This window comes from Eptatretus burgeri, chromosome 2 (assembly GCF_056783735.1).
Source record: "Eptatretus burgeri isolate ZD-2024b chromosome 2, Ebu_testis_v1, whole genome shotgun sequence".
In the NCBI taxonomy this organism is placed as follows: domain Eukaryota; kingdom Metazoa; phylum Chordata; class Myxini; order Myxiniformes; family Myxinidae; genus Eptatretus; species Eptatretus burgeri.
This window is the reverse complement of record NC_140962.1, coordinates 81,238,105-81,260,248: the sequence shown is the minus strand read 5'-3', so window position 1 is coordinate 81,260,248 and position 22,144 is coordinate 81,238,105. Positions and strand designations below refer to the sequence as shown.

At 47.1% G+C, this 22,144-nt stretch overlaps 1 protein-coding gene across 2 annotated transcripts in view; it reads left to right on the top strand.

Annotated features, from left to right (window-relative positions):
• Positions 1-22,144, top strand: part of RAB3GAP1 (RAB3 GTPase activating protein catalytic subunit 1) — a 93,307-nt gene that overhangs the window by 39,005 nt on the left and 32,158 nt on the right. For both annotated transcript variants that reach the window (XM_085870027.1, XM_085870028.1), the window contains exons 11-14: positions 15-88; positions 849-941; positions 5,072-5,244; positions 19,905-19,991. In XM_085870027.1, the coding sequence (XP_085726153.1) occupies positions 15-88; positions 849-941; positions 5,072-5,244; positions 19,905-19,991 (427 nt within the window). The remainder of the gene's footprint in view (positions 1-14; positions 89-848; positions 942-5,071; positions 5,245-19,904; positions 19,992-22,144) is intronic.

Genomic DNA, 22,144 nt, shown 5'->3' with positions numbered 1-22,144 from the left:
TTTTCATTTTCCAGGGACTTGGATCCTCTTCAAGCACCACAATGGTCTGTGCGGGTGCGCATGGCAGACAACCCACAGTGCCTGTTATGTAAGAAGACCCATGAGACTGTGGTCCTATTAGTTTAACTGTACGGTGGTGCAGGTAGTTCTACGTATATAAAGCTTAGCCTTTGGATGGGGAAAACATTGAGGAAAGAGGAAATTGAGGAGAGCTTGTATGGAGAGACTAATTGCAGCACCAAGGGTGTGCACCTTCATTTGGTGTTTCTGATATGAGCCTGCTGCCTGTATTCATTTGTAACTTTATTTGCCAAAGGCCCAAATGACGGCAGATAATCCAGCAAGTCTTAAAGGGCAGGTGACCCATTTCTGTTTAATTACAGCCATTACAATCATAAGGTATTGTTCAAAAGAAGGGATATTGATTTTCATGGAAGAGCTTTTAATTCACGAAATTTCTCTATTGGAAATGGCACGATATAAATTGTGCGGTAGGAAACGTTCGTTATTCATCAAGTTAATTTCCTTGCATTTCTGGCTTCACTTGTTATTCACACTTACGCATGTCCAGTCTCTGTTTTGACTTCACGTCCTGTTCATCTGCTCCTTCAAATTGTATTCCAAGTGGATTACATCCTTATCCTGACTCAATCTGTACTTCCTGCCATTTGATTTGAAGCATAGCAGGATAATAGGAAATGCATGTGTAAATAGTTTGCGCATTGTGTACAGTTGCATTATAATAACATGCACAGAAAAAATTTTAAAAAACGACAGAGTGATATTGCAAGTGTAAATGACTGTACATTGAGCACTTTCAATTGCGCTTTGTGTTCCTTTTGTTTCAGGTGATTTTCTGCATGAATTCCATGGCTTGTGCCACAGGAAGGAGTCAACAGACCAGCTTCTAGGAAAGTCCTTATTTGAGCAGGATAGTGGAGGTAAGGCTCAGCGCCTTAAACACCTGGTTCCAAGCTCTCATACTTTGCCCTTGATCATTTGGATGCCACCCTCAACCCTCTCCACCTGCCACCAGTGCTCAGCTTAATGCACTGCTTCTGAAATGCATGACCACATCAACATGGCTTCAACAACATGCTCATCAAAACTATCTCCTTTTTGTGACTTACATTTTGTCAACATAGGCCATAAGGTCTCGGTGTTTGCAGCTAAATCTTGTGTCAAAAACCCATCGCTTTCTCTACCCACCTTACCCAGTCGCACCCAACTATCCCTGTACTCTGTGTCCTTTTCTCCTGACAAGGTGGAGAGCTTGCTGTCAAACCTCGACTCAGATTCTGCAACCGGTCCAGACGGCATCAGCCCATGTGTCCGAAAAACCTGCTCTTCTGCTCTTGCCTACCCTCTCTCTGTTCTATTCACCCTCTCATTTGCTCAAGGTCATCTGCCATCTGCTTGGAAATCAGCAAACATTACTGTCCTGTATAAAAAAGGTGCAAAAACAGATCCCTGCAACTACAGACCAATCAGCCTTCTCCCAATCATCAGCAAGGTTATGGAATCCATCATCGCTTCAGACATTAAATCCTTCATCTTCTCCAATGGCTTGATTTCCGATCATCAATTTGGTTTCAGACCAGGTCACTCTACCCTAGATATGCTGCTTCTGCTCTCCCAACAATGGATGGAGGTCCTCAATGCCAGACATGAAATCAAAGCCATGTCCCTAGACATATCGCGTGCTTTTGACATGGTCTGGCACCCTGCCCTGCTCACCAAACTCTCTTCCTATGGTATCCAAGGCCATCTCCACTCATGGCTTGCAGACTTCCTCTACTGTTGCTGTCAACGTGTGGCCCTAAATGGAGTTCTTTCATCCCCTCTTCCTGTCCAGGCTAGAGTTCCTTAAGGTAGCGTTCTGGGCCCTGTTCTTTTTCTGGTTTTCATCAATGATCTCTCCGACTCAGGAAAATACTCTTTGTCTCTTTGCTGATGACTCCACCCTCTGCCGTACCATCGGTCATCACTCAGACCGGCAAGCAGCAGCTTCTTTGCTCACTGCAGATCTGGATAAAATCACAAGCTGGTCCAACACGTGGAACATGTCTTTCAATCCGGACAAATCTCACACTCTCACAATGTCTCTCCGAAAGGACCACTTAGAACCCCCCCCCCCGTCCACTTTCTCAACAATCCTCTGGCAGAAGTCCTTTCTTTCAAGCTTCTGGGTCTCACTATCTGCCATGACCTTTCCTGGGAAAGCCACATTTCCAACCTGGCCTCCAAAGCCAGTCGCTGACTGGGAATCCTCCTTCGTGCAAAGTCCTTCCTCGGCCCACCTGAGCTCCTGACCATTCACAAAGCTTTCTTCCGCAGCCTGATGGAGTACTGCTCTCCCCTCTGCGTTTGTGCTCCTGCCTCCCACCTTTCTCGGCTTCACGCTGTGGAAACCAAGACATTTCGGATCATTGGCATCTCCCGCGATGAGGATGAGTCTTTGGGCCTCTCTCTGTCTCACCGCAGGCTGGTCGGTGGTCTTTCTGTCTTCTACAGTCTCCTTGCCAGCCTCCCCCCCCCCACGCTCTCTCTGCGATTTGTCCCCACATTTCCGCAGGGCGCTCAAGGTCCGCCAACAACCCCCTTCTGGTAAAACTACCAAAATCACGAATGACTGCTCACCTTCACTCTTTCATTCCTCTTTTTCCCGCCTTTGGAATAAACTCTCTCACTCTATTCAATCCCATTCTTCCCTCCAGGCCTTCAAAACAGCTGTTCACCACCACCTCTTATCATCCCCCACCCAAATCCTCGATCTTTTCTTCCCCTGATAATCCACCCAAGCCCACCTCCTTCAAATTCCCTGCTTTCCTTCCTGAAAGTCCCTGTAATGTCCATCTTGTATTCCCCATGTTCCCCGTCCCATCCCTCTCCCTTCCACAGATATCCTGTCTCTGTTCCCCACTGTTTTGTCCTTCCCACTCCCGCCCCTCTTGTCTCATGCCCCCCTTGCTATGCGTTATGTGTTAGCTCTCACCCGAGCCTCGACAATGTATACAATTTTTTTTTTTTTGAAGGTCAACCCAAAATAGGCCAAATTTTTTGTTTCTAAAATTGTCAATTTTCATCCGATTGAGTTGAAATTTGAACACCGTTTGCATATCAGGTCACTGAATTCAACCACCTATTAACTTTGAGATTAAAAAAAGACCAAGTTGGGCCAAATTGGGCCAGATTTTCTAAAATCCTCAATTTTCATCCGATTGACTTGTAATTTGAAGAGCATTTTCATTTCAGGTCGCTGAATTCAAGCACCTATTCATTTTAAGGTCAAAATGTCAACACAGGCTGAATTTCTAAAATTGATAGATTGGGTCAAAATCGAAATGTATCACTATATCTCAAAAAGTTGTGGACAAGTTGTGACAAAACAAGGTGGATGAGTTGAGTAGATGACAAGAACAAGAGTGATTTTTCATTTGCTCGTTTGTCTGTGTTTGTTTGTTTGTCCGCACCGAACTTTTGTGTTTTTCTCTACAACCGCTTGTCAGATTGAGACAAAATTTTCACCTTTGGTGCGACTACTCATGTCGAATGTTTTAATGATAATTATGACATCATAGGTCATGTGGTGTGGCAGCCATGTTGGAAAAACGGAAAAAAATTGGACCTCTGTGTCTATGAAACCACACCAAGATAAAAATTGAAACTTGGTACATAGCAAGTACTCATGGGGAATAAGTGTGATTTTTTTTTTTAAATGACATCATAAGTGCCTTCGTTATAGACATCGTAATTGCATATGGTCCACAAAAAATAAGTGATGACGTCATCGGTCACGTGATTCGGAAGCCATATTGTTTAAAAAATTAAAAAAAACCTTCAGAAATCTTCTCTGAAATGGCTGAACAGATCGAGTTGAAACTTTACACATATGACTGCCTATCCATGAGGAACAAAAGGTTCACACATATGATGTCATTGGTTGCATGGTTTGGCAGCTGTGTTGGATTTACCCGAAAACATTTTCAAATCTTCTCCAGAACAGCTGGACAGATCAAGGGGAAACTTCACATAAATGTTCCCCAAAAGAATGTGTGTACTAGGTTGTTTCGGAATAATTGATCTTACATGGCTTGGCAGCTATATTGGATTTAAGAAAAATATTAAATAATGTTTTCTCTGGAACCGCTCAATCAATCGATGTGAAACTTCACAATTGTGATCTCGTAGTGATGGAAATGCATGTTTTAAATTTCAACTTGATCAAACACATGGTCTGGCAGCCAGAATTATTTAATTTTTTGATGTGGGTTTTTTTACATTCTTTTTTTTAAATTTTTTTATTTTTTGAATAAGGCTCACTTGGCTGTGATTGTATGGGTTTCAGGGTAGAGGAGTAGCAGCCTGGTGTTGGCTTAATAGTTAGGGTGGTGAGTTTGGTATCCTGGGATCCGAAGTTCAAATCGCACTCAGCTGTTGAATTAATACCAGGTGGGGTTGACTCTGCCTGTCATCCTTCCGATGTCAACAAAATGAGTGCCAGCTTGCTGGTGTCCTGTGTCGGAGTGGCGTCCCGTAAAGGATTGTGCCCAATAGCCAAGGAGACCTGCTTAGGCAGCACCAACGCTCTGCACAGAGTATGATCCCAATGGGTGGATGGAGTAGCAGCTGATAAGAAAATCCTATCCAGGTTCCTCCTTTTGACTTCATCTTTTCTTTGTGCTTGTTTGGGTTCCTTCTGATTACTCCAATGCAGAACTGCACCTATTTGGTCTTCCATTTGATTTGAATTGAACTGATTTTAATCCCATTCCAAATTCAATTGAATAATTATAAAAAATATGTTGTGGGTCAGGATCAGGTGTCCGATCAAAGCGGGGTTGCCTCAAAGCAGGATGTCTTGTTACCCGGTCATCACTGCCAGCAGTTATAAAGTGGCAGTTCTCGTTATGCCTCATTAATTATGTAACACCAATAAACAAACGCCGCATACAACACACCACACAAAACAAGTCCTGGTGAGGGTCTTCAATCTCTGATTGCTCCTTTTTTGTATTTTGTTGTGTGATTGTGTTCTTCTTGATTCTCATCTTACTGTCATCTCTTGCAGAGGTTGGGGACATTGGGCAAGTTTTGCAGCGTCTGACGGAGCCCGTCCCTTTGCATTTGCCTTTGCTGCCCACTGTCTCCAGTATGGTGCACGAAGCGAGGCAGCGCATCCCACGGAAACACCGAAGTGACGGTGTACCCGTCACACCAGTTATGCTTGCCTCCATTTTCAAGGTATGATTTGGACAAGAGTATATTGATGGACGAATGAACAATTGGTTGGATGGATATCATCCTCAACATGGTAGCAAAACAAAAATTTCTGGATTCAGAGTTAAAGTGAAACATTGAAGTTTCTAAAACTCAGAGGTACTTGGTCTGAAAATTATTGATTTTTCTATTGTCTTACAAGGAGCATTCAGAATGCTCTTTGAACGAGATATTCGCAAAAGTTTAAGACACACAAACTTTTTATATATATTTAAATATACAGTATATGTATATGGAGTAAGAATATATGAGTTTATTTCAATAGACGTCTCGTACTTTTTTGGCTTATCTTCCACATTAAATGGGAAAAAAAAACTTGTATTGCTTCGTTGGCTAAAGACCATTGCATTACAGCATGAAGAGCAAGTACAACCTCGTTAACGTTTGCTATTTTCAAGTGTAGCATCATATCTGGTCTACAATTTGTCAGGGTCTTAAAAATAATTGCATGTCTTGTTGGTTCACGAGTCAGTAAGTGACCACTATATTCGTTATGGGTGTCTGTCTGTCTGTCTGTCTGTCTCTCTGTCTGTCTGCCTATCTGTCTGTCCCGAGCATAGCTCCGTGGGTTTTCATCCGATCCTGATAAAATTTGGGTGGGAGGTTTATATCATGATCTAGTTGTGTTTTCCTGAGAATGGGCATGCTGCGCCCATTATGGTTTGAGCCACGCCCAAAAAAACGTGTTTTTAGGGGGTAGTCGATTTCAGGTTACATCTTCTCCGAAGGGGTTTGTCGAATCTAGCAGGGGTTTCGGTATTTGGTTAGCCCAATGGCACCTGCATAGCCACACGGAGCTCGATTTTTCATTTTCGTCCCAAGGTCAGGGTCACAAGGTCACGAACCTAGAAAATGTCAAAAAAATCAATAAATTGGGCATCGAGCTCCTAGGGTTTTCAACTGTTTCGAATGAAAGTTGGTATGCAAGTAGTGCTCTTCGAGTACTACAACTTTCATCATTTACGTTTTTCCCGATTCCTGCCAGTTTTCCCGTGGCGTCCCCTCGAAGGTCAAAAAATAAAAAGGCGAACCGTGTACATTGCTCGTGAACCATCGCCGTCTCCAGACTTATCCTATATCATTCATTCATCACATTTTATATCTGCCTGATTTTTTTACAAAGTTGATTCTTGGAAAAGATGCGTTCTGATAGCTCAGTGGGTAGAGTGACGGACTGCAGAGAATTCAATCCCAAATACATCCCAGCAAGTTTGAATCCAGGACATTGGAGAAACCTTTTGTGGTCATCGTAAGATTTCGGAGGGTCTAGTTGGTAGCTTCAGAGCTCCTGCTCCAAAGCATCATAAGTGGTTATTTTTATTGTACTGTATTTACATATTTGCTGTCTTGATTTTTCGAAAAGTGTGGCATGTTAAATATTGCTTTAAGTTGCAGTAGCAGATTAGCAGGTAATTGTATTGGTTTTGTTTAAAGCTCCATGCCTTCTAAGGCCAAGTTGTTTTGGCAGCAAGTGGAATAGTGCATTACTTTGTTTTCTTTAAAAAAAAAATTCATCTTGGGATTGTGTTATTTGTTGGGTAATGGAGGGAAAGAAAGGTAGTTAAAAGATGGTTGTAAAATGAGTCGAGACAGAGCAATTCCTTTGGGGAACAAGGAGAATAGAGGAAGATTGTAAACGGTGTGATGTTTGATGTGGTCAGTACTGGGGATAGAGGAGACAGAGGGCAGTCTTTGCTGTAGGAAAAGGTACCCATGAGGATTGCAATGGATTAGTTGAATGAAAGTATAGCTGCTTTGCAGGAGGAAGCAAAATCTGACAAATTTGTCAGCAAAAGTTGGTTACATTTGTGAAGGGTGTTTATAGAGGAGATTGACAGTGGTGAGGTTGCATTGAGAGCAGGTAGTACTGAGGGTGCAGTGAGAGCAGGCAGTGGTGAGGGTGCAGTGATAGCAACGGTGTGGATGGAGTGAGTGCAGGCAGAATGATTGTGAGCCAGAGATTGATAGGAATGAGGCCAGTGAGATTTTTTTAGGGAGGTGATGACTATTAAATATATACATTATTCATTCTGTAGGAAGGACCACAGACATCAATTTGTGTGTTCCTCAAAGGACCAGGAGGAAGGGATATTAAAAGGAAGTTAAATGACATAACCAACATTAAAGGACTTAGAGCTTTAATGTGACAGTTCCAACAATATGACAGCAGGAACCCTTTGGAATAAAGCATGTCAGATATGGAAATAGCACAAAATCAATATACAGGAGTAATACTTTCAAAGGGATAGAAAAATATTGTTGTGGTTACCAAATTCGCAAACCACCATTCAGGTCCCTTAGGTGAGGTATCTCGGTAAGTGCATGTGTAGTTAGGCCCAAACCCGTTGTCTAGTGGGAATACATGTCATTTATGCGAGCTGCGACTCTTCAGGATAGCCGTTTTTCTTTTGCTATCTTTAATTTGGACCAACCGCCATGATTACCACCACAATCACAACATCAACCACCAACCACAACGCCGCTTCACCACAACCGCCACGACCTTCACGTCACACCTCGCAACCGTAGCATCGCCACCGTTCTTGCCCCGCTGTGGGTACCGGTGTTGGACTCGTGCAGGCCGCGCGTCGAACAGCGTGTACAAAATCACGGATTTTGTGCTTCAAAAACGGATCAAAAATGACACACGCCCACTTTTTGCCGTCCAATCGGTGAGCGAGGGGCGATTTGGCCCCGCCTCCAGGACGATCGATATATGCAAATTTGTGGATCAAAAAGCCTTCACGCCCACTTTTTCTCGGGCCAATGGGGAGCGAGGTGAAAGGTCAAAGGGAGGGGGTCAAAGGCGAAGCTACGGGGGGGATAAAAGGACCGTGTTCGTCAGTCAGGAGAGGCGGAGAGTCGGAGAGTCCAGAGGCGGAGAGTAGGAGAGTCGGGAGAGTCCAAAGAAGAGTCGAGAGTCGGAGAGTCCAGAGGCGGAGAGTAGGAGAGTCGGAAGCAGAGGGTCAAGACTTCGCGGGCGGTGGAGCTGCTCGTCGTGTGCGTTGGAGTCGGAACGGAGGGGACGAGCTGTGGAAAGGCGGCGACACCAGATGAGGGGGTGCTCGCGTCGTGCAGGGAGCTGCACCCGAGGGAGGCCGACAGCGCGACCTGGCCGAGGTGGAGACGCACACCAGGGATAATAAAGATCCTCTATACCCCGAGCATCAGCAACCCCCTCCTGTTTCCCCCCGCGCTGAGATAGTGCGACCAAGGGGGCCCCTTTCCCACCCCCTACCAGACACTGCCCGCGAGGCCCGCGGGGTTGGGGCGCCATCGCCGCTCCGCGTCTCATCGCTCCGCGACCGGGTAGGCGCGACCCGGTCTCGGCCTCAGGCCCGCCTCATCCTTGAGGGTATTCTTTCCTTGGTTTTGGGTATGTGTTGTCGGCGCCGTCTGTGAGGTAGAATTGTATAAGTGTTGCCGTGTGCTCGGTAGTCGGTATTAGCTCTGCATTGTCTTCGCTTTTATATTTGCTTTTTGTGTAAATGGAATTGTGTCTTTTCTGTGTGCTTTTGGTGGAATTATATGTGTGCTTCCCGTGTGCCGCGAATAAATGTGCTTTGTGTTGAACTGTTTCCCGCTTCGCTTCGTCATTTCTCCCATTGAATCCTCATCTTGCTTCACGTAAAGGGTTGGTAGTGGGCTGAATACGCCCGATAATTAATCGAACCGTCGAGGTCGACGATAACACCGCTCGGTTATTCTGATAGTACGGAACGGGTCGCTTAAGTGGCCCGTGTCCGAAGTCGACCTGCGGCGAGGTGCGATCGCCGGTCTACCCTCCGCGTGGGTACTGAGGTAGGTCGAATTTGGTGAGCAACCCTATCCCACGCGGGGGCTGATTGGCTCGATCGCGGTGAGACCGAAAGGTCCACCCGTGACTGGTTCCCGGCGTTAGTCCGAGAGGGTCACGACTGGATTGTCCGTCCGGTGGGCGACGTGCCGCGATTCGAGTTACGTGGCCGTCAGCACGCCGGCGGGCGCGAATACCGCAACACTGGTGTCAGGTCGTGCGATACAAATTCATCGCCCTCCTCGCGGCACTGGTATCGGAGAACAGGAAAACGGGCTCTCCTGTCTCCGGCTAAATTTACGGGAATCGGTCCAGGGGTGAGAGAAGCGACCCCCGATTCCCTCCAAATTACGAGCGAGCAAATTAACCCTTCACGAGAAGCAAGATGGCGTCTCAAGGCGAGCGGGAGCCGGTGGTATTAGAAATGTATATGTGTAGTAATGTAGAATCCATGGTCCAGGATGGAATCCCCGAGCAGGAAATGTTGATTGTGCAGGAACACGGACTCGCCCAACTGAACCCAGAGCCCGAAATGGGTGCGGCAGCGGCCGCGGTGTATGACACCTCCCCCCCCCCTCTCCACCAAGACCCTTCCCCAACCCCTGCCGAAACGGCTCACTCAAGCGCACCCGACGTGGCCCAGCTATGCGCCATGCTGGCGGCAATGACAAATGAAATAAAAAACGAAATGAAAGGCATGAACGAAAAGATGGATACAAATACAAATGAAATGAAAAACGAAATGAACAAGCAAATGAATGAAGTGAAAACGACGATGGATGCGAATACACAGCAAATAAACGGAATGGAAACAAACATGAAGGAGGAAAGGAAAAAGTTCCGGGGTGAGACGCAGAACATGGGCCGATGCCTGCAGGCGGGCATGAAGGCCGTGACAAAGGAAATAATAGTTGAGACAAGGGAGGTAAAGGGTGAAGAGTTGGCAGAGACACGGGAGACAGAAAAAATAGAGACAACACGATGAGGACGGGGTAAGTGACGCACACACACACACGGAGGTAGTGGAGGACAATGGGGGTGAGCTCGCGGAGCGTGCAGAGACCCAGTGCGAGCACCCGGATGGCCTCCTCCAGGAACGAGGGGAGGGAGTATGCCCCCTTGAGGTGAGTCACGACCAGGTGAGTTCGGTCGTGCTTTGCGAGGTTGAGGGGACGAGTGCTGTGGACGGGTGCACGGAAAGCTTGGGGGGTATAGAGGCCCCGGAGACCCTTGCGGGGACACAAATCCCCAGTGTGGTTGTCCCTGTGTGTGTGGTGCAAGGCGTGAGTGCGTCCCCGTGTGTGGAAGCGACCCCGTGTGTGAGTGGTGTGGTGGCGATGGTGCCGGAGTACGTGCTTCCCAGCACGCCGTGTGTGGATGAGGCACCGTGTGTGAGTGTCGCCATGTGTGTGAATGAGGCACCGCGGGTGAGTGCCCTCGCGTGTGTGGATGAGGCACGGAGTGTGGATGAGGCACCGCGGTTGAGTGCCCCCGCGTTTGTGAGTAGTATGGTTTGTGTGAGTAGTGAGGCACGCGTGAGTGAACGGCCGTGTGCAAGGTCGCTGTGTGCAAGGGAGACCGTGTGTGTGAGAGAGCGGTATGTGAGGGAGATGTCGGTTGGCATGCGGGAGCACGCAGCCGCGTCTCCCGGTGTGAATGTGATGGAGTGGACTGTGTGCGTCGTAACACGCAGGTGTGCGTGGGTTGAATGGCGACGACGACGGCGACATGCGAGTAAAGAAAGCCGAGTAGCGGCTGTAGTTGTTTCAGGGACCGTGCCGGGTTCACCCAGCAGTGAGCACGCGGTCCGTGCTGTGCAACGCACGAGACCACCACGTGCTCGCTTGCGAGAGTGAAGTCCCGGTCCGGAAACGCACGCGGTGGATTTGCCGATCCCGCGGACGGACAAAGTTTAGGCAGGTAAATGGATTTGGACCGTACGGGTTCTCCACGCGATCGTGTGTGTTAAGCTCCAACGGGCAAAGCACATGTGTTCGCGTGGGGAACCCCTCGAGACATGGGGCTTGTGTTTTTTTTTATGCGCACGGTGACGTCATGGCTGCACGTGTGGTTGGAATCCGGCAGGAGGGGTATCTCTGCCGGATGGTACCGTCCAAGGAGGGACGAGGAACACATGCAGCTGCATGACGTCACGGCCAGGTGCAAAGTGCGCGAGCTCTGAGTTGCCGCGCAGGTGCTGCGCGTGGAAAAGAAAAAAGAAAAAGCAAGCCTCACTTTCGGGTGCACAGGATTCCTGGGCAAGGGGTGAAAGACCCCCTTACCTGGGGCACAGGATGGAAACTAGTTAGGGGGAAGGGTTAGCTTAGTTAGACCGACTCCATGGGGCAGGGGTAAGTCCTCATGGAGTCCGTGGAATGGATTAGTTAGAGGGATTGTAGCCAGATTTAGGTTGGGAAATAAAATGATTTATCTGGAGACAGTGACTGACAGTGAATGTGTAGAGGGGACGTAGTTTAGCTACGTAGTGTTAAAAGGAACGTGCTATAGTTTAAGGGACGACGTGGGAGCACGAGTTAGTTAGGGGATGCAGTTAGAAGGATGGCAGAGTTCAGTGGTGTGTGTGTTGAAGAGTTGGTGAGTGAAGTGGAAGCATGTGCTTGGTGAGTGAGTGAGGCCAGCGGGTCTGTGTGAGTGGAGTGAATGGGGAATGCATGGTGCGATGAGTGATTGGGGGGAGGAGTGACTCCCGCCCAAGGGACCCCGGGGTCAGAGTAAAGTGAGTTAGCTGGGTTAGTCAAATTGAAAAATGGAGGTCGTTTTGTTGTTGGTGGGAGTGTAGGCTCGAAACCCATTTGGAGGGGTGCAGGAGCCCTGTTGACGGGCTTGGGAGCGTGGCTGCGAAAGGTGAGTATCGCTGAGTGGGTACCCCGGGCACCAGGCTAGTCGGCCGCGGTAGGCTGCGGCCCATGGGGGGCCGGGATAGAGTAGTGGGCACGGGTGCGCCTGCTTGGTGCGGGGTTCCGGGGCGCCATTAGCCGCGTGGGCAGTGTTGTGGGCACGGGTGACCTCGGAAAGGGGCCCGGGAGGCCGGCCTGCCACGTGTGCGTTTCAGGGAGGTGCCATGCGGGGGGCACTCCCCGGTGTTAGGGAGCTGGTAGGCTCGGAGGCAGTGTAGTGCCCGGGGGTGCCATAGCGGGAGATTCGGCAGAGGGTCGTGCCTGCCAAAGGGAGCCACGTGTCCCAGCTAGGAGACCGTGTGAGGGCACGGAGAGAAAATTGGGGGGCGAGGCCCGAAATTGTGAGGACACCAACACAGGCGACGGGAATCTGGGTTGTTAGAACCAATACTTTAAGCGAGAGGCGCTTGTTGAAAGCCCCGGGGTAGTTTAACAGTTAAATGGATAGGGTAGATTAGGAAGTGTACCCCTCCGCACCATCCATCCCCTCGCTGTCGTTGTGGGCCGCTGGACCCACTTTGGTTATAGATCGCCGAACTCTGGGGAGGCCATTCTGAGGCTTCGTTGGGCCTCGACACAGGACGTTAGCTCTCCCTTGTTCCCCTCCGGGAAGGGAACGTAGGGGTTGGGAGTCGGCTAGGTGAGAGGATAGGTGAGCCGAACAAGGACGATAAAGGGGGTTAGGGGACGATTTATAGCGGGGGAGTAAAAATAAAAACAACAGAAAAAAATTAAGTTGGGGCTAAATTGGGGTTTGACAAATTAAGGGAGTGGGTATGTACAGTGACAGGCAAAGGCGATAGGTTGGGAGGGAGACAGGTAGGTAGGTCCAAGTGGCCAGCACCACCGCACTCCCTCCACCAACCTCCACTGAACGGCAAAGGCTGGCCAGCTTCATCTGCAGCTGCTTAGCTGCAAGGCCTGTGCCGGCTGGATCGTCTGCCGGCTGGCTGTTTTTCTGCAAGGCCTGTGCCGGCCAGTTCATCTGCTGGCTGTTTTTCTTCAAGGCCTGTGCCGGCCAGTTCATCTGCCGGCTGTGTTTGCCTGCAGCGGCCTTCTTCTGCGGGCTGTGTTTGCCTGCTGCCTTTGCCATGCCATGCCCACTGCCCCCGTTCACCGGCCCTGCTCAATTTTGTTTAGCCCCCCCCCCCTGTTCGTTTCCATGTGCGCCAGGATCAGAAAGCAACAGTTTGCAAGCTGCAAGAACTGCCCTGTTGGCAGCTACAACACGGGCCTGCAGTGGCGGCCCGTGCACCGTGTTTGCGTCCATCCATTCATCCATCCATTCGTTGTGTTCATTGCGTGTGCCGCTTGAGCTGGCACGGAGACTACGTTTGTGCAGCCCATGCACCGTTGTGGTTCACTGCGTTCAGTTCAAAAGGGAAGGCCTTGGACTGCGTGTGAGCAGCCAGCCACGTTCCCTGTCACCTGCATTGTTTGAGCCAGAGACTGCATGTGGGCAGCCTGGCTCCCTGCTAACTGCTTTTCTTTGCAGAGTTCAATGATCCTGGGCCATGGTTTAGTGTAAAATTTGTAAGTTAAGGTTAAGATGTACTGTAAATATGAGTGCGCCCCCGGCATGTTTGTCTTAGCGCCGGCAATTTTATTTAAGTCGTCCGTGTGAGTGAGTTTGTTTAGATAGTTACGCAGCCCTCAGGTTATTTATTTTGTGGACACGAATACCATGAATGTCGCACTCAGGGATCCGTAGGTAAAATGTACTAGGGGAAAACTACACATGATGGCACACGAAAATTTGACGACTCGGGACGAGTCTGTAAAAAGGGGAGGGGGTAGTGTTGTGGTTACCAAATTCGCAAACCACCATTCAGGTCCCTTAGGTGAGGTATCTCGGTAAGTGCATGTGTAGTTAGGCCCAAACCCGTTGTCTAGTGGGAATACATGTCATTTATGCGAGCTGCGACTCTTCAGGATAGCCGTTTTTCTTTTGCTATCTTTAATTTGGACCAACCGCCATGATTACCACCACAATCACAACATCAACCACCAACCACAATGCCGCTTCACCACAACCGCCACGACCTTCACGTCACACCTCGCAACCGTAGCATCGCCACCATTCTTGCCCCGCTGTGGGTACCGGTGTTGGACTCGTGCAGGGCGCGCGTCGAACAGCGTGTACAAAATCACGGATTTTGTGCTTCAAAAACGGATCAAAAACGACACACGCCAACTTTTTGCCGTCCAATCAGTGAGCGAGGGGCGATTTGGCCCCGCCTCCAGGACGATCGATATATGCAAATTTGTGGATCAAAAAGCCTTCACGCCCACTTTTTCTCGGGCCAATGGGGAGCGAGGTGAAAGGTCAAAGGGAGGGGGTCAAAGGCGAAGCTACGGGGGGATAAAAGGACCGTGTTCGTCAGTCAGGAGAGGCGGAGAGTCGGAGAGTCCAGAGGCGGAGAGTAGGAGAGTCGGGAGAGTCCAAAGAAGAGTCGAGAGTCGGAGAGTCCAGAGGCGGAGAGTAGGAGAGTCGGAAGCAGAGGGTCAAGACTTCGCGGGCGGTGGAGCTGCTCGTCGTGTGCGTTGGAGTCGGAACGGAGGGGACGAGCTGTGGAAAGGCGGCGACACCAGACGAGGGGGTGCTCGCGTCGTGCAGGGAGCTGCACCCGAGGGAGGCCGACAGCGCGACCTGGCCGAGGTGGAGACGCACACCAGGGATAATAAAGATCCTCTATGCCCCGAGCATCAGCAACCCCCTCCTGTTTCCCCCCGCGCTGAGATAGTGCGACCAAGGGGGCCCCCTTTCCCACCCCCTACCAGACACTGCTCCGCGAGGCCCGCGGGGTTGGGGCGCCATCGCCGCTCCGCGTCTCATCACCAGACGGGTAGGCGCGACCCGGTCTCGGCCTCAGGCCCGCCTCATCCTTGAGGGTATTCTTTCCTTGGTTTTGGGTATGTGTTGTCGGCGCCGTCTGTGAGGTAGAATTGTATAAGTGTTGCCGTGTGCTCGGTAGTCGGTATTAGCTCTGCATTGTCTTCGCTTTTATATTTGCTTTTTGTGTAAATGGAATTGTGTCTTTTCTGTGTGCTTTTGGTGGAATTATATGTGTGCTTCCCGTGTGCCGCGAATAAATGCTTTGTGTTGAACTGTTTCCCGCTTCGCTTCGTCATTTCTCCCATTGAATCCTCATCTTGCTTCACGTAAAGGGTTGGTAGTGGGCTGAATACGCCCGATAATTAATCGAACCGTCGAGGTCGACGATAACACCGCTCGGTTATTCTGATAGTACGGAACGGGTCGCTTAAGTGGCCCGTATCCGAAGTCGACCTGCGGCGAGGTGCGATCGCCGGTCTACCCTCCGCGTGGGTACTTAGGTAGGTCGAATTTGGCGAGCAACCCTATCCCACGCGGGGGCTGATTGGCTCGATCGCGGTGAGACCGAAAGGTCCACCCGTGACTGGTTCCCGGCGTTAGTCCGAGAGGGTCACGACTGGATTGTCCGTCCGGTGGGCGACGTGCCGCGATTCGAGTTACGTGGCCGTCAGCACGCCGGCAGGCGCGAATACCGCAACAATATACAAGCCGGTAGGCGGACATGGGTAGTCGGCCGTTGCTAGGCAACGGAGGGGTCCATAGCAACGGTTCTTTCTCACACATAACTAGGACATACCATGAACCTACCATACCAGTTTCATGTATATCTGACTCATAGTCTCTGAGATATAACGAACTTCGTTTTTTTTATTGTTTTCGACCAGGGTTCATTCAAAGTCTATCTTCTCCGACAGTTTTCATAGGATCCAGCTGGAAATTTTTGACAATATCGCTGAATGTACTGCCCACAGTCACTCGTGGCCCGATTTTTCATTTTCGTAAAAAATACATTTTTTTATGATTTTTCAAAAATTTCAAAGTCCCGTTGCTAGGCAACGGTGGTGTCCATAGCAACGGTTCTCATTTGCACACAACTAGGTCATGGTATGAACCTACCCACCAAGTTTCATCGAAATCGCCATTGTATTAACTGAAATCGCCATTTTAAATACTGATAATAAGGGGAGAACAAATCTCAAAAAAAGCTTGTTTTTTTTTTCGACTAGATCGACTACCCAATAAAAGTACACTGAATGAGCACACAACAACAGAGACTCACAGATAGACATACATTATGTTGGTGAAGGCCAACATGATGTCTTTTGATTAAACGCGTCAGGGAAGTGATGGGTAAGCACGGCTCGTGTCACTTCAACACTATTTATTTGCAGATTCCAACTGTATCATTCATATCGTATAAATTGTACTCCGGTATATAAAACTGGTAGTTTTGTCATCCCTGATCTCTACCAGCAATGAACACTGAGAAATGACAATAACGAATTGGATATAATGTCATCACCTGTAATACTGTGTGACGTCTCTGTGTGAGGTTCCATGCCATTTAATATTAGTCAGGAGGCCCAATGCAGAATAGTGTACGACCCTGCTGATTCCGTGTTAGAATAGTGCAACAGGTGTAAATTGACTGTCCAGACACACAGAAACGTGAATCAACTTGTTGCCAACTCTGGATATGGATAGTATGGCCGCCATGACAGTTTACAAAATGGTCGCCATTAAATACACTTTTCGTCATATTTCAGCCGCAAATTGACATGAAATTACAAAATTAGGGTCGATTTCCATGTTTTTGAGCATGTCTGAGCTGATGGGAGTATAGAAAAAAACATTTCTCCATCCATTTTCTAAAAATAATATGACTTGGTTTTCACTATATTTTTTTTTTTTATATATATATATCTATATCACTATATCACTATATCAGCCTATTACTGCTTACTGTGTAGAACTGACGACATGCAAATGCCGTGGGTCATGCTCAACTCGACGGTGCAAATGTACACGGAATGGACTGCCTTGCACGAAAGCATGTGGATGCAAAGCCCTTTGTAGGAACCCGTTCAGTGTACAAGCCAATCAATAGCTCTGAAAATTGTACTTGGGTGTTCTCACAACACTTTTCTCTTCTGCAAAGCAACGTAATTTTGTGTTAGAAAGAATCTGACAGCTGTTGAAATAACCTTTGACTGACTGTAAACCCATCTCCATCAATAGGGCTAAACATTTTCTTTTTCACATTCGTTGCTCGTATGTGCATTTTCAATTTCGTCTTTAAGTTGTCAATTATGTGAAAAGTTGTGATCCAGTACAAAAATAAAGCACAAAATAGTGTTCCTCGTGTCAGATTACATAGTATTTCACAATCATGACAAATTTCTGGCTAGTACAATTTGCAGTAAGAAAAAGACTAAATCTGATGGTGGCCATTTTGATTACTGTCATGGCGGCCATAATATTCAGATGCAGACTTGGCAACAAGTGGAACTAGACTTGGTCATGCCTAGACTCTTCAAAAACACCAGTTGCACCATTCTAACATGAAATCAGCAGTGAACCTATTTTCTAGGCTAGCTACAGATTTTGGCTTCTACACTATATGGTAATTAAACGCATTGAATCTCTTACTGTTTTTTGTTTTTGGGGTTTTTTGTATAGAGAAGTTTAGGCTCATGGAAGAACTAAACTAAAGAGGGCAGCAGGTTCATCCAGACTGACAAAGAAACAGGGAGACAATGACCCTGCATGTCAGTGATGGAAAGGAAAAGGGCAGGGTCAGGCAGAGTCGGAGAGAAAGCATGAGGCGACTATGGGCGGCACCTTTGAAAGACTGGGGGGAGGAGAACGAGACAACAGAAATCTTAAAGTAGGTTAACAACCCTCCAAACTGATCTTCATAGACCCTTAGCCAATATGTAATGTCCTGTTAATTTACACAAGGATGTCATACAGTAAAGGGCTATTTGGCCGACCATGTGTACACAGAGTCCTCTCAACAGAACTCTACAGATGTGAAGTAGATTATGGACCATTTTTTTTTAATGCAGACACATCAATACAAGTACAGCCAAACAACTAGAAATGCGACTGAGCTGAAGTGGTGTGAATGTTTGAGGATTATGATTTATATAAACATCAAAGGTGCCAGCCAGTTCAAATGAAATCCTTATTTGCAACCATTTAGCAAGAGAAGACCTTTTGATACAAGCTCTATAGGATCATGAGCAATAATGGCCATTACCTTGGTGGCAAATGACCCTAGATTGAATGAATGAGTTAGATTCTTATAATCTTAAAAAATGATGGAGTGCCAAAGTGAGAGAGAAAGCTTTTAATAAGCACTATTGCATGTCGGGTGATACAGAAATGATTCAAACCTGAGCGCTTCACTACTTGTGCACACAACCCTCGTTATTAAAAATTCACTGCTCGATTCCCCTTTGATGCTTCAAATCTGCCATCGACATAAAAAAAGAGCAACAAAAATACAATTTCCTACAACCCTGCCTCAAACTATATTGGGATTCTTATCAACATTCAAACAAAGCTGCGACAAAATGTGCATTGGTACTGCCCATTTGCATGCCAAGTAAGGGGCCATCCATTTATTATGAGTGACAGTTCTAACTGACAGGGCAAGACTGTTTCAGTTTATCTCCTTCAGTGTAGCTTTGGCTTTTGTTTGAGATTGTTGTACGATGGCTCCTTATGGAAAGGACTTTCGGCCTGAGGAAGTCGATGTGGTCTAGATGAAACGTTGCCCGAGACCAAGTCTGCGCCTTCATGTTGTTTGCCAAATTGGGGGAGTACAAGCAAGCAGCAACTTTGGTTGGAAGAACTTATTTTTGTTAAAAATTATTTTTAGAACCTCGTAGAGGATCTCTAAGTCTTACTCACGTTGTTGTTCTTCTTCTTCTTCTTGTGGACTTTTTTGTTTCACAGCCTACAGGTTTCATCGAAACTTCCAGAAACTTGGCATATATATGTAAAAATACCCTGCGCAGACAGTCACCATCTCCGATTTTGAAAATTCCTCGTAGAAAAAAAATGACGTCAAAATATCTCCACTAATGGAAATCGCCTAAAAAATTATTTCGAAACTAGGCAAGCTTTTTTAATTCTGTTTGCGGGAATCGAACAGGGCATTAGCAGAGATGAATTACCGCACATATGATACATCACTATGACGTCACATCAATTTTTATGACGTCATTCCTATTTTTTGACATTTTTTGTTTCACAACCCAGAGTTTTCATCGGATCTTCGTGAAACTTGCCATGTATATGCAGAAAGCCCACGCGCAAGCAGAAACCATCTCCGATATTTGGAATTTCTTCCTAGAAAAAAAGTTGACGTCATAATATCGCCGCTAATGGAAATCGCCTACACCATTATCTCCGAAACTAGGCAAGCTGTTTGAATTTTGTTTGCGGGAATCAAGCCGGGCATTAGCACAGATAATTTATCGCAAACCTGATACATCACAATGACGTCATATTCGTTTTTATGACGTCATCATTAAGAGGACGAGGATCTTAGCTCATTTGAGCTTGTTTTAACTTACGAATGAGATATGCATATATGTGAAACAATAAAAAAGGTGGCATCTATGGGACTATTGTAAGTATATCAATGGTATTACCTTTGGATGTACCATGTAGCAGACAACTATGGCTTGAACCTGCTGTTATCGGATAAATCGCATTGAGAACGCAACTCAGATGTAGCTTCCTTTGGTTACTGCACATCATCATCACTGTCCTGAGGTTCCAAACCTGAAATTCAGTTTATAGTTAATACCCCTTCATTCACCACCACCAGTTAAACATTCTACACCATGTTTTGTAGATGTACATTTTAATATGGAACAGTTTCTTTTTTGCAGTTACAGTAAATTCTGCAGAGTAGGTCTTCTGTTGCTGCTGGTGTATCGGTGTCGATGAAAAAATACTGACCCTGCTTCATTTCCCAACCCTAGCTTGCCAAAGGCTCCATGTCTGATTTCTGTTTCAATATCATCACGACTCATGCCTTAAAATTTTTGTTTTCCAGTTCATGTTCTCTGATGCAAATGGGATGATGGAGACCAATCCAGGGGTAAATGAAGCTGCAACATCTTGCCCTGATCAGGAAACGGGGGTAAGCTTGACTGTTCATGAAGAGTGATGGATATTTTGGAAAGGTGTTAACAGAAAACATTAAGCTATTGGTTGGGCTGACAGGATGACCAAGAGGTACGCACACTTCCCTCCAAGTTGTTTAGCCTGGGTTTGAATCCCAACCCAGCTATAAATAAACTGTCATCCACAGGCATGGTTATTCATCAATGTGTGTGCCATCCCTTAGATTCACGTTAAACAGGCGTGCCATCTGCCAGAATTAGTCAGTGGACGTTAAAGATCCCATGATGTCTTTCGTAAAGAATTCAGTGAGCTATCGCCGACACCACAGCTAACTTCAGCATTCCTGCCATAACCAGCAGAAGGTCATCATTCCATCAGAATCAGCATAGCATAATTATAATCATAATCATAGCATCATCATCATTCCATCATCATTCAAATGACACTAACCCACAGCCTTGTGCTGCATACAAATGAATAAGAGGAAGAAGCTATTGGTTTCTTTTACTCATTCTTCCTGAATTAAATTGCAGGATGTTGTGAAGTTTCCTCATTCATTTTAACAACAGTGAGCATGTGCTTTAGTTTTCTTTACCATTTTAAACTCCTTCACTGGAACCAATGATGAAGCATGCAATATCATTGAGGGATTAAATGACTTTACAAAAGTCTTTAATTTTATCTGATTCCTCTCGTATCCATCCATTGGGACCATACTCTGTGCAGATCGTTGGTGCTGCTTAAGCAGTCTCCTTGGCTATTGGGCACAATCCTGGACGGGTCGCCACTCCGACACAGCCTCTCATATCAGGAACAGAAAAGGCACCTGTTAACCAAAACCAGTAGTTCTGTAATGGTTTGGACACCTATGTTTTTCTTTGTTGGATTACACATTCCACCTTATTGCCAAAATTATCTTCCTTTATTTTTCTTTATTTAATGCTTGGATAATCTTGTTGGGCCAGCTAATGCAGCATACACTTGTCAGGCATCTAAGTCATGCCCCTCAAGGTTCTGTCATCTCACCCTCCCCCTTTCTTATTTTCATCAATGACCTCCTCACAGCTACTAACAGCCCTGCCATTCCTTTGCTGATAACTCCAACCTCCACTCCTCCAGCAGTTATAAATCCCAGTACACCTCCTCCCAGTCCTTTGCTGCCGATTCCCTCTCAACTGCTGCCTCCATCAATCATGATTTCATTCTCATCCTCCAATAGGGCTCCAACAACCTTGTCTCTCGAAATCAGTCCAAGACTCAAACCCTCCTTATATCCAGCGATTATCAACGCAGCCACCCCTCCTCTTCTCATGTCCGGCTCTTAGCTCCAGCAGTCCTCTTATATTAACATGCTTGCAAATACAGCCCGTCACTTCACTGACGGGGACAATTAGGGCAGGTGAAAGACAGAGAGCGAGACAGACAGAGGTGTGGGAGGAGAGTGCTACATTTTATTTGGATGGGGGGAGTGAAGAGGGGACAGAGAGAGAGAGACAGACAGATGTGGAGGTGGGGGGGAGGAGGAAAAAAAAAGGACAGGTGAGTGGACGTGGCATGAGCAAGGAGAATGACTCCTGTGATGACAAAGAGTGATGCTTAATAACTCCCCCACCCCCAATGTTTCTGCAGGGCACACCCATTTTCCAGTCACCCCGTTCTGGAGAAACTCCCAAAATCCAAACTCAATGCTCACCTCCACTCATTCATTCCTCTTTTCCCCTTCCTATGGAACCAACTTCCTCAGCCTCTTCAATCTCATTCTTCCCTCCAGGGCATCAAGACAGCTGTTAACCACCATCTCAGGTCATCCTCCATCCACAATCATGATCTTTTCTACCTCCATTAATCCTCCCTAAGCGCACCTAGTCTTCAGGTCCTTGGTGCTTCCAGTCTTGTTCTACGGATGTGAGATTTGGACTCTGACAAAGGATCTGAGACGAAGATTTAACTCCCTCAGTACCAGTTCTCTTTGGAGAATCCTTAGCTATCGCTGGTCAGACTTTATGTCCGATGACCGGTTGCTGCAAGAGACTCAGATTAGATTTGTTACCTGCATGGTCCATGAGCATCAGCTGCGGCTGTATGGCCATGTGGCTCGATTTCCTGATGCTGATCCTGCTCACCAGATTCTCTCAGCGAGGGAGCCTTGTGAGTAGAGGAGGCCAACGG